The following is a 12,373-nucleotide window of genomic DNA, read 5'->3' on the forward strand; positions in this document are numbered from 1 at the left end:
ATAATCACCATCCAGACCAAGAAATTAACAAAGAAAAAAAAAATAGCAGTACTCTGGAAGCCCTCAAATGCTTTATTCTCCTCCCTTTTACCCGAAGATCAAAAGTAATTCTAAATCACTGCAGTTCAGTTCAGTTCAGTTCAGTTGCTCAGTTGAGTCCGACTCCTTACGACCCCATGGGCTGCAGCACGCCAGGCTTCCCTGTACGTCACCAACTCACCACCAACATCACCTAAATTACTTAGGCCTGTCCTTAAAATTTATATGAATGAAATCCTACATTGCATAATTACATAAGCCTTCTTTTAGTCAACATTATGTTGTGAAATTCATCCATATTATTGGCGGCATCTATAATTCATTCATTTTCACTGCTATGTAGTAGAGTTGGCCCTCGGTAATGGCAGTGTCAGCATCCACGGATTCAAACAACCACAAAACAAAAATACCTTTTTTAAGAAAATTCCGAAAAGCTAAACTTAAATTTATTGCACACAAGCAACTATTCATGTTGCATTTACATTGTATTTGCTATTATAATTTATCTAGAGATGATTTAAAATATACAGAGGATATGTGTAGATTGTATGCAAATACCATGCCATTTTATATAAGGGACTTGAGCATCTGTGGGTTTTGTATCCCTGGGGGTCCTAGAACTAATTTCCTGTGGGATACAGAGAGGTGACTATTTTCTATTTTATAAATATACAACATGTATTCCTTCTGTATTTGTACATTTGAGTTGTTTCCAGTCTGGGCTCTTATGAATAATACTGCCATAAAAAGTTTTGTACAAGTCTTATGATGAACATATGTTTGCATTTCTGCTGTTGAGTATACATATGTATATACAGGTGATATTGTTGCAAAAGGTACAGTTTTGGTAGATGATGCCAAATAATTTTCTAAAATGGTTGTATTTGATTATATGTGACTGATAGTGTTACAAACATTCCATTTGCTTTTCATTCTTACCAACAACTTAGTTTTATCAGTCTTTGTACTTTTAATAATTCTTCTGGTATTATAGTGGTATCTCATTGTGGTTTCCATCTATTCCAACCCTGATGTGGTTGAGCCCCTTTTCCAAATATTTATTGACCATTTGGAAATCATCTTTTATAGAAGTGTCTGTACAGATCTCTTGTTTATTTTTCAGTTGGGTTATGTTTTTATAGATGTGTTGGAATTATATATTCTGAAAATGAGTCCATTTGTTTTTACTGTATGTAACTTTTCCCATTCTGTGATTGTCTTTTTATTCTATTAGTGATGTAATTAATGAACACAATTTTTTATTTGAATGAAATCCAATTTACTAGTCTTTTCCTCTGTAATTAGTGCTTTTGTACACTGTGAAATCTTTCCTCACCCACAAATCATGAAGATACTTTCCTACATTCTCTTCTAGAAATTTTGTTTTACCTTTTACTTTTAGAGCTGTGACCCACCTGGCAGTGTTGTTTTTGTAATTCTTGGTAAAAAGGACCCTATCATAAGAAAGCTAACTCAAGACTAGACAGGGAAGTAGACATTAAATGAAGTAAAGAAGAGACCGAAGTGAGGATTGGCCTGTGGATTCTGAAGGCAGTCATTTCTAATAGTGGCTTGTAATTTCCTTTTATCAGAAGGAATAATGGTTTGTAATTTCCTTCTGTTAGACCTGAGCATACCTAAAAGTATCATTATAAATTAGATCCTGGTCATACCTGTGTTAGGGCAGTTAAGAGGAGGCTCCGCCCCACACTTTGGGGGGTGGGTGGGTATTAGGACAGAATCTTGATGTCAGCATAGTCTAAAAGAAGGCAACAGTTCCAGAACAGCACAGAGCATTTTTGTGCAAACAACAGAGCTGGTTTGTACCAGCAGCAATGCCTCACTTTCAGTGCATTCGGGTAGTTTTCAGAGTTTGTAGGCACATCATTTCTTCCAAGTCCAGATCCCCAAACTCCTGAAGGCTAGAAAGGAGAAGGAGTATCTACTCTCACCTTTCTCCAAGGCCTTACTTTCCATCCTAGGATATGCTTGCTGTGACCATGATTGATAGCAAATGGAAACCCTAACCCCCTTTCTACAAGATCGAGGACTCAGTATGACGGACATACTAGAACACATTGGTATAATATGTATATATTGTGCAGTCTGGTCTATTTGCCTTTTTGCCCTGATTTCACCAGAATAAGATAAAAATCAGGCCTGTATACTGTTCCTTAAAGCTGTAAGCAAAAACAGACTGTCTGAGGTTAGCAGGATGGAAAGTACTCTTAGAAGAGCTCCTGTAGAAGAACTTCTATATGCACATGACAACAAAACTAACATGAACAAGTGTTTTTTCAAGGGTCAAAAATGCATACAAATACTCTCAGATATTAGGACCTTGTTTAAATAGAAACAAGGTACGCATACTTCAAGTCAAGAGGTTAAACTCATTTCAGAACCCAACTAAAGAAAGAATTCAGAAGTTCTTACCTCTACGTGTTGTATACAAATAGAACACAAAAAGCTAGTCTGCTCTGCAGCCTTCTGGGCCTTATCCTCTGAGTTCCTGTGTAAACTTTAGGCCAAAGAAGAACACTATACATCTCACAAAACCAAATTCAAATGCATTTTCAGAAAGGAACTGTCTCATCTGAAAGAAGCAGGATGGTCTACAGAGTAGTTCTCACTAAATCTTACCCAGAAATTTACATTACCAAATGAATGTGTAAGCTTCTTTGTATGAAGTTCTAAACTTACAGTAGTGGCCTTGGTTTTCAATAGATTTTAAATAACACTTGGGTATGTATTAACTCTATCAATGGGAAAAAAAAAAAAAAGGGCACTCCACAGTAATCAGTCCATCAAAGAAGGAAGAGTCAGCCCTTATTTGGTCTCTGGCTCTTTTGACAGGAACAACCCCATAAGAGACTGAGCCAGACTTGCCTGTAACTGTCCAGGAGTCTCCAGCAGAGGCGTGGGTCGACAGTGGCCTGCTGCAGGGTCAGGGGCACTGACTCCAACAGTCCTGGGAACAGGGGCATACTGACATGAGTCCTTTTGAAGGAGGTTGCCATTACCACCATTACCCCTACCATAGTTTGGCCTCAGGCCAAACTACAGGGAGGGAACATAGCCCCACCCATCAGCAGAAAATTGGAGTCAAGATTTACCAAGCAAGGCCCCACATGTCAGAGCAAGACCCAGTTTGCCCCTCAGCCAGTCCCTCCCATCGGGAAGCTTACATAAGCCTCTTATCCTTATCCATCAGAGGCCAGATAGAATGAAAACCATAATCACAGAAAACTAACCGAATGGATCACATGGATCACAGCCTTGTCTAATTCAAGGGAACTATGAGCCATGCTGTGTAGGGCCACCTAAGATGGACAGGTCATGGTGGAGAGTTTTGATGAAACGTGGTCCACTGGAGAAGGGAATGGCAAACCACTTCAGCATTCTTGCTTTGAGAGCCCCATGAACAGTATGAAAAGGGAAAAATATATGACACTGAAAGATGAACTCCCCAGGTCGGTAGGTGCCCAATGTGCTACTAGAGAAGAGTGAAGAAAAACCTCTACAGGAATTAAGAGGCTAAACCAACATGGAAACAACGCCCAGTTGTGGATCTGTCTGGTGGTGAAAGTAAAGTCCGATGCTGTAAAGAACAATATTGCACGTTAGGTCTATGAATCAAGATAAATTGGAAGTGGTCAAACAGGAGATGGCAAGAGTGAGCATTGAAAATTTTAGGAATCAGTGAACTAAAGTGAACCGGAATGGGCAAATTTAATTCAGATGACCATTATATCTACTACTGTGGGCAAGAATCCCTTAGAAGATATGGAGTAGCCCTCATAGTCAACAAAAGAGTCCGAAATGCAGTACTTGGCTGCAGTCTCAAAAATGACGGAATGATCTCTGTTCATTTCTGAGGCAGACCATTCAATATAACAGTAATCCCCGTCTATGGCCCAACCATTAATGCCAAAGAAGCTGAAGTTGAATGGTTCTATGAAGACCTGTGAGACCTTCTAGAACTAACACCAAAAAAGATGTCCTTTTCATCATATGGGACTGGAATGCAAAAGTAGGAAGTCGAGAGATACTTGAAGTAACAGGCAAGTTTGGCCTTGGAGTACAGAGTGAAGCAGGACAAAGGCTAACAGTTTTGCCAAGAGGATGCATGTGTCATAGCAAACACCCTCTTCCAGCAACGCAAGAGATGGCTCTACACATGGACATCACCAGATGGTCAATACTGAAATCAGATTGATTCTATTCTTTGCAGCTGAGGATGGAGAAACTCTATATAAGCAGCTAAAACAATATCAGGAGCTTACTGTTGCTCAGATCATGGACTCCTTATTGTAAAATTCAGATTTAAATTGAACAAAGTTGAGAAAACCATTAGACTATTCAGTTCAGTTGCTCAGTTGTATCCGACTCTTTGCAACTCCATGGACTGCAGCACGCCAGGCCTCCCTGTCCATCACCAACTCCTGGAGTTTACTCAAACTCATGGCCATTGAGTCGGTGAGGCCATCCAACCATCTCATCCTCTGTTGTCCCCTTCTCCTCCTGCCTTCATTCTTTCCCAACATCAGGGTCTTTTCAATGAGTCACCTCTTTGCATGACTCAAAGTGGCCAAAGCATTGGAGTTTCAGCTTCAACATTAGTCTTTACAATGAACACCCAGGACCGATCTCCTTTAGGATGGACTGGTTGGATGTCCTTGCAGTCCAAGGGACTCGCAAGAGTCTTCTCCAACACCACAGTTCAAAAGCATCAGTTCTTCGGTGCTCAGCTTTCTTTATAGTCCAACTCTCACATCTGTACATAACTACTGGAAAAACCACAGCCTTGACTAGATGGACCTTTGTTGGCAAAGTAATGTCTCTGCTTTTTAATATGCTGTCTAGGTCGCTCATCACTTTCCATCCAAGGAGCAAGCATCTTTTAACTTCATGGCTACAGTCACCATCTCCAGTGATTTTGAAGCCCAAGAAAATAGTCAGTCACTGTTTCCCCATCTATTTGCCATGAAGTGATGGGACCAGATGCCATGATCTTAGTTTTCTGAATGTTGAGCTTTAAGTCAACTTTTTCATTTTCCTCTTTCATCAAGAGACTCTTTAGTTCTTCTTCACTTTCTGCCATAAGGGTGGTGTCATCTGCATATCTGAGGTTATTGATATTTCTCCCAGCAATCTTGATTCCAGCTTGTGCTTCATCCAGCCCAGCGTTTCTCATGATGTACTCTGCATATAAGTTAAATAAGCAGGGTGACAATATACAGCCTTGATGTGCTCCTTTTCCTATTTGGAACCAGTCTGTTGTTCCATGTCCAGTTCTAACTATTGCTTCCTGACCTGCATACAGGTTTCTCAAGAGGCAGGTCAGGTGGTCTGGTATTCCCATCTCTTTCAGAATTTTTCACTGGAGAAGGGAATGGCAAACCACTTCAGTTATCTTGCCTTGAGAACCCATGAACAGATCATTCAGGTATGACCTAAATCAAATCCCTTACGATTCTACAGTGGAAGTCACCAATAGATTCAACAGATTAGATCTGATAGACAGAGTGCCTGAAGAACTATGGACGGAGGCTCGTGACACTGTACAGAAGGCGGTAATCAAAACCATCCTCAGGAAAAAGAAATGCAAAAAGGCAAAATGGTTGTTTGAGGAAGCCTTACAAATAGCTGAGAAAAGAAGAGAAAGGCAAAGAGAAAAGGAAAGATATACCCATTTGAATGCAGAGTTCCAAAGAACAAAAGCAGGGATGAGAAAGACTTCTAAGTGATCAGTGCAAAGAAATAGAGGAAAGCAATGGAATGGGAAAGACTAGATACCTCTTCAAGAAAATTAGAGATACTAAGGGAACATTTCATGCAAAGATGGGCACAATAAAGGACAGAAACAGTATGGACCTAACAGAAGCAGAATATATTAAGAAGAGGTGGCAAGAATAACAGAAGAACTATACAAAAAAGATCTCCATGACCCAGATAACCACAACGGTGTGATCACTCACCTAGAGCCAGACATCCTATAGTATGAAGTCAAGTGGGCCTTAGGAAGCATCACTGCGAACAAAGCTAGTGGAGTTGATGGAATTCCAGGTGAGCTGTTTCAATCCTAAAAAATGAGGCTGTGAAAGTGCTGCACTCAATATACCAGCAAATTTGGAAAACTCAGCAGTGGCCACAGGACTGGAAAAGGTGAAAAATTTTCATCCCAACCCCAAAGAAGGGCAATGCCAAAGAGTGTTCAAACTACCACATAATTGCATTCATGTCACACTCTAGCAAAGTGATGCTCAAAATTCTTCAAGTAAGGCTTTATGAACCAGGAGCTTCCAGATGTTTAAGCTGGATTTAGAAAAGGAAGAGGAACCAGAGATCAAATTGCCAACATCCATTGGATTATAGAAAAAGCAAAAGAATTCTGGAAAAACATCTACTTGTGCTTCATTGACTACACTAAAGCCTTTGACTCTGTGGATCACAACAAACTGTGGAAAATTCGTTAAGAAATGGGAATACCAGACCATCTTACCTGCCTGTCTCCTGTGATACCTGTATATAGGTCAAGAAGCAACAGCTAAAACCAGACATGAAACAATGGACTGGTTCAAAATTGGAAAAGGAGTATGTCAAGGTTGCTTATTGTCACTCTGCTTATTTAACTTAAAAGCAGAGTACATCATGCAAAATGCTGGACTTGATGAAGCACAAGCTGGAATCAAGATTGCCTGGAGAAATATTAATAACCTCAGATATGCAGATGGCACCTCCCTTATGTCAAAAAGCAGAGGAACTGAAGAGCCTTTTGATGAAAGTGAAAGAGGAGAGTGAAAAAGCTGACTTAAAACTCAACATTCAGAAAACTTAAGATCATGGCATCCAGTCCCATCATTTCATGGCAAGTAGATGGGGAAGCAATGGAAACAGTGACAGACTTTATGTTTTGCGCTCCAAAATCACTGGAGATGGTGACTGTAGCCATGAAATTAAAAGATGCTTGCCTCTTGGAAGAAAAGCTATGAGCAACCTAGACAACATATTAAATAGCAGAGACATTACTTTGCCAACCAAGGTCTGTCTAGTCAAGGCTATGGTTTTTCCAGTGGTCATGTATGAATGTGAGAGCTGGACCATAAAGAAGGCTGAGTGCTGAAGAATTAATGCTTTTGAAGTCTGGTGTTGGAGAAGACTCTTGAGAGTCCCTTGGACTGCAAGGAGATCCAACCAGTCCATCCTAAAGGAGAGCAGTCCTGGGTGTTCATTGGAAGGACTGATGCTGAAGCTGAAGCTCCGTCAGCTTCGCCAGCTGATGGAAAGAACTGACTCATTAGAAAAAGAGCCTGATGCTGGGAAGGATTGAAGGCAGGAGAAGAAGGGGATGACAGAGGATGAGATGACTGGATGGCATCATCGACTTGATGGACTTGAGTTTGAGCAAGCTACAGAAGTTGGTGATGGATAGGCAAGCCTGGCGTGCTGCATTCCTTGGGATCGCAAAGAATCGGACAGGACTGCGCAACTGAACAACAGCAATGCGTTTCTGCGACTCCTTCTGTCCACCGAGGTTTCAAAGATGGTAGGCTGAGTTTGAGATATCAGTCAGGGTATCCTGTTATTCATATTTAAAAATATAAGAAAAATAAGGATGATAGGGTTGTAACCCAAGGTGACTTATTTTCCTTTTCTAATTTTTCTGTATTTTCTACAGTGAGCTTATATTAGTTTTATAATCAAAAAAGGGTATAGTTTATTTTTAAGAATTTATGTTGTTCTTATGATTAATCATATATATGAGGTTTTTTTAAAGAACAGATTGAATTTTTTTTTATCACTGGTAACTCTTCTTGTAGCCCTGAGATAAGTATAGTTTCTCATTTACAAAGAGTAAGTTTCCTTCACAGAATTAAAAGTAAAAATATTTTATCCATCCTGTACAACATGAGAACCTTAACTTTATAAATTGATTTCTTAACGTAATATGCTGTAGTTACTTCTAATGTGTTATAGAAAAAAGAGAAAAATGAAAAGAAAACAAGCATTAGGGTCAGATAACCCTGATTTAATTCCTGGTTGTATATTCTAAGCAAATCTCAGTTTGCTACACTAAATTAAATTGACATCATAGTGAACATAATAAGAATCCTTTCCCTCACAGCTTATGGGCATCAAAGAAACAAAACAAAACAAAACAAAAAAAAACCCCTGTAAAACCACATTACTAACCATAAAGTTCTAGCTGAAGATTTTTTTAAAATTTTAAAGTGCACAGGACCTCAAGAAACTCCATGAACAATGCCATGGAAATTCCAAGGGTATTCTTAGAAGCAGTATCACTGTGTGCTTTTTTATATCTCTAGACAATTTTATGTTGATTGGGTTTGCTCCCTTTTTGAAAAACAAAAATAACAGGACGTGAGGAGGAGATCAAATACTTCATGGGTACTATGAAAAAATTTTTGATGTCTAACTGCAGTCAAGTCCTGATGTATGAAGGAGTATCAGGATATGGAAAAAGTCAGATTCTTGTGGAAATTGAGTACCTGGCCCAAGGTGAGAACCACAGGTGAGTGTCTTGCAATGACCACTTTTTTGTGGATCCAGAGAATCCTGACATCCTTAAGAATTTCATTTGTTTTAATGTTCTTCTCCTTTATATAGGTTGCCTCTTATAAACTACTCACAATCTATCAGTTATTATTGGGTATCATGCCCCTTATGCTAAACAAGTAATTAATGAGAAACACATTGAAGTGAGAAAATAAAAAGCTGGGTTGACCCCTTGAGATCCTAATTTGATGCCTGGAGGGGCTTGGATATTGATATTTTAAGTTTCCTAATGCTCAGACAGTTTGAGAACAACTGGTATAGATGCTGAAACCAAAGCTAGATTTGGTCTGAAGCAAATACATAAGTTTATCCTGTAGCTGACAGGGAATCACCAGTTCAAACCATTGAGCCCTGAGAATGCGGTTAGAGAATGGAAGGCCTCTGAATTTTCCTTTGAAAGGCAGAGCTAATGTACTTACCTCTTGCTATTTGTCTCTTTTCATATAAGGAATGTCATGAGGGCTGTCTTTGGGACAGCCTGTCTCATGGAGGTGAACAGTGTGGTGTTCAATAACAGTGATGATAACCAAGACAATGGCAATTGTGTTACACACATCCTTTCACCATCTAACATAAAGGCTTTAAGGGGAAAATTCTTATTAGTTTTAGTTTTGGCTGTGTTTCTACTCTCTTTAAATGTCAGGCCTGAGAGAGGCTAGTTTTTAAATGTATTTAACCTTGCTGAAGGAATAAGTCAAAATAACCAGGAGACGTTTTATTTATTCCATCACTTACTGAGTACTTATAGTACCCAAGTGCTGCATTAGTTTGCTAGAGCTACTGTGACAAAGCCCCACAAACTAGATGGCTTAAACAACAGAAGTATATTGTCTCTGTGTATAGGAGGATAGAAGTCTAAGACCCTGGTGTTGTAAAGCTGGTTCCTTCCATCAGCTGTGAGGGACAATCTGTTTTGTCCCTCTTTCCTAGCTTCTGGTGGCTCGCTGGCGCTCACTGGTATTCGTTGGCTTGTGGAAGCGCTACCCCAATCTCTGCCTCCATTTTCACATGATGTTCTCCATGTGTGTTGTCTGTGTCCAAATTTCCCCCCTTCCCAAAAAAATATTTTTAAAAACTCTCTCTGATTCCTGACTTTCTTATAAACAGGACTATTGCTATTGCATTGACTAAGATCAGCTTCAATCAAAATTTTTATACCATCCAGATACTCATGGCCAATGTACTAGGTCTGGATACTTGCAAACATTATAAAGAACGACAGAGTAACCTTCAAAATAAAGTCAAGTCACTGTTGGATGAAAAGTTCCATTGTCTTCTTAATGACATTTTCCATGTGCAGGTAACGAGCTGGTGTTAGACTCCTGTGAGAAATTGTGAAGGGACAGGTGAGGCCACCCCTCTGTCATGCTTTATGACACTGCGTCTCTTTGGTTTTTATGATACTTTTTTTTCTCATCTAGGGCATCCAAGGTGGTAAGGAAATGGCTCCCAATCCTTGAATGAGCACCCACCTTCCTAAGATATATTGGTACCAGACTCAAGAAAATCCAGATAACCACCTGCTGATTCATTTTTTTTTCCTCACCTTCCCATCCTAGGTATACGATATTAGCGAGTCAAGGGCACAAAATCCCTCTGCTCCCAAAGGTGATTGCCAATGCAAAGATAAGAGTGTGCCCTATTTTTTCTCCTATCTATTAGATTCAATGACATAGAGCTGGAAGAGATGTTATGAATTATCTAACATACGAGGATTTTAAGGCACAGAACAGTAAAGTGAACAGCCAAAGACATACAACTAGTAGTTCCCTCTGCTATTTTCCAATACTCAATATTCTTATAATTTTTTATATAGTTCCCTATTTCACGAGAGGTTTCCAAGATGAGCACCATAAGAAAACAAAAGCAGTTGGAGGCGTTGTTTATGAAGATCTTGGAGCAAGTAAGAGCATCTATGGGTCAAGTAATGGGGGGAGGGGAGAAACTGGGCATCTCACCACAAAGCCAGGTTGCCTCAAGCGTTCAGATTCCAATGACAAGAAGCTGTGAATTATGTGAAAGCTTTAACCCAAAGTGTTTCATTGTCCTCCATCCTTTGAAACCCCAAGGTGAGAGTCTGTTCAGAATTTAGTTGTATTTGAAAGAAGTTCTTTCACATTACTCCTGGGAGCTTGACCTCTTCTTAAAACCAGTCCTCTTTTTTTCCTCCCTCTCTATAAGAAGTGATCTATCAAACCAGTTATGTATACAGGCTCTGTAGTCAGACTACAAAAGCTTGCGCCCTTAGGCCTATCATTTGCTACCTAGGTAAGCTTGATCAAATGACTCAACCTGTCCATGCTTTTACTTTATTTTCTATAAAGTGAAGAAATAATAGTACCCAGCTCACAGGGTTATAAGGTTTAAATGACTAAATTATGTGTAAAACACTTAGAATAGAGTCTCTTTCATTGAAGCCACTCAATCAATGTTAACTTTTTCCTCTCTGAGTAATATGATGACTATCCATTATATGCGGTTGATCACCAACTTTATATCCCATTCCCTAGCTCTCTTATAAGCACCAGAACCATATTTCCAAGAACCTTCTGTGTATTCTACTTGGATTTGGGGAATCATACTCAGTTCAGTGTCTAATACTAAATTCATTTTTTCCCCCTACTTCGGTATCCTGTCTTCCTCAACCTGATCCTGACTTTTGGTTTAGTTAATAACGAGTTCATTCACACATCGTTCAAGTTACTCTTTGCTACTTTCCTCACTATTGGCCAAATCTCCTGCATCTACTCAGTTGCCAAGTCCTCCGTGTCTACCTCAGACCGACTCTAGAACCCATCCATCCTCTCCCCACTGTGGCTCAGGCTCTTTCTCTTGTATTACTATAGCTTTCCAGCCAATCTCTGTGCGTCATCCTTCTCCACTGCAACTCATCTTCCACATAACTGCCAGAGCATGCAAATTGCTCCAACCTTTGCTTTATACTAGTCAAACAGTTCTCAATACTAATGAGATAAAAGCCAAAAGACTTTTTTTTAACCTTGGAGAAATGCTACTCATCGTTCAGTGTTACCTCTTCAGTGAGAACTCCCCCAAATCACAAGGCATGACTACTACCACTGTGCTCTGTGACACTGTGGACATATCTCTTATTATGTTTTCCACACTGTATTGCAATTTGCTGCTTAAATCTGTGTCTCTCTCCCTCAGGAGATTGTGAACTTCTTAAGGAGAGGGAGCCTCTTATTCATTTTTGTATCACTGTTGCCCAGAAGAATGTTTGGCACATAATAAACAATTCAAGTTTGTGGCAATAAATGTACAATAGAACTTCCTTCTTCTCCACTGAAGGCAAATAAGGCCATATCAGTAATTTCTAAATGTCAGATTTTGAGGACTGTTTGCATCACAAATATCCAGGAAGCTTGATAAAATATATGTATTTATGAGTTCCACCTGAAATTGAAAAAGGCTTGGTTTGGGCCTAGGAATCTGTTTAATTTGTTTTTATTTTAAAATTCCTCAGTGATTCTGATCCAAATCTAGCTGGAAACTGTGACTAAAGCTGTGCTTTGACTCAGTGCTATGATGACAGTCTTTGGATCACTTACTATCAATGTGATCTTGGGCAAGTGGCTTTATTTTTGTCAATAAATAGATTCAATAGTGCCACCTCTGTAAACATTATGAAGATTTAAAATGAATTAACTTATGGGAGTGCATCACACAGTGCTGGGGACATAGTAGGTACAGTGTAAATGTTGGCTTTTATTCACATTAGAGATGACCCAATTCAATC

The 12,373-nt window shown here is 39.5% G+C and overlaps 1 protein-coding gene across 1 annotated transcript in view; it reads left to right on the forward strand.

Moving 5' to 3' along the window:
* Positions 1 to 12,373, forward strand: part of ADCY10 (adenylate cyclase 10) — a 79,027-nt gene that overhangs the window by 23,560 nt on the left and 43,094 nt on the right. Inside the window, exons 13-15 of the mRNA XM_043450092.1 lie at positions 8,419 to 8,572; positions 9,724 to 9,916; positions 10,433 to 10,519. Of these exons, the coding sequence (XP_043306027.1) occupies positions 8,419 to 8,572; positions 9,724 to 9,916; positions 10,433 to 10,519 (434 nt within the window). The remainder of the gene's footprint in view (positions 1 to 8,418; positions 8,573 to 9,723; positions 9,917 to 10,432; positions 10,520 to 12,373) is intronic.

Source organism: Cervus canadensis, chromosome 2, assembly GCF_019320065.1.
Source record: "Cervus canadensis isolate Bull #8, Minnesota chromosome 2, ASM1932006v1, whole genome shotgun sequence".
NCBI lineage: Eukaryota > Metazoa > Chordata > Mammalia > Artiodactyla > Cervidae > Cervus > Cervus canadensis.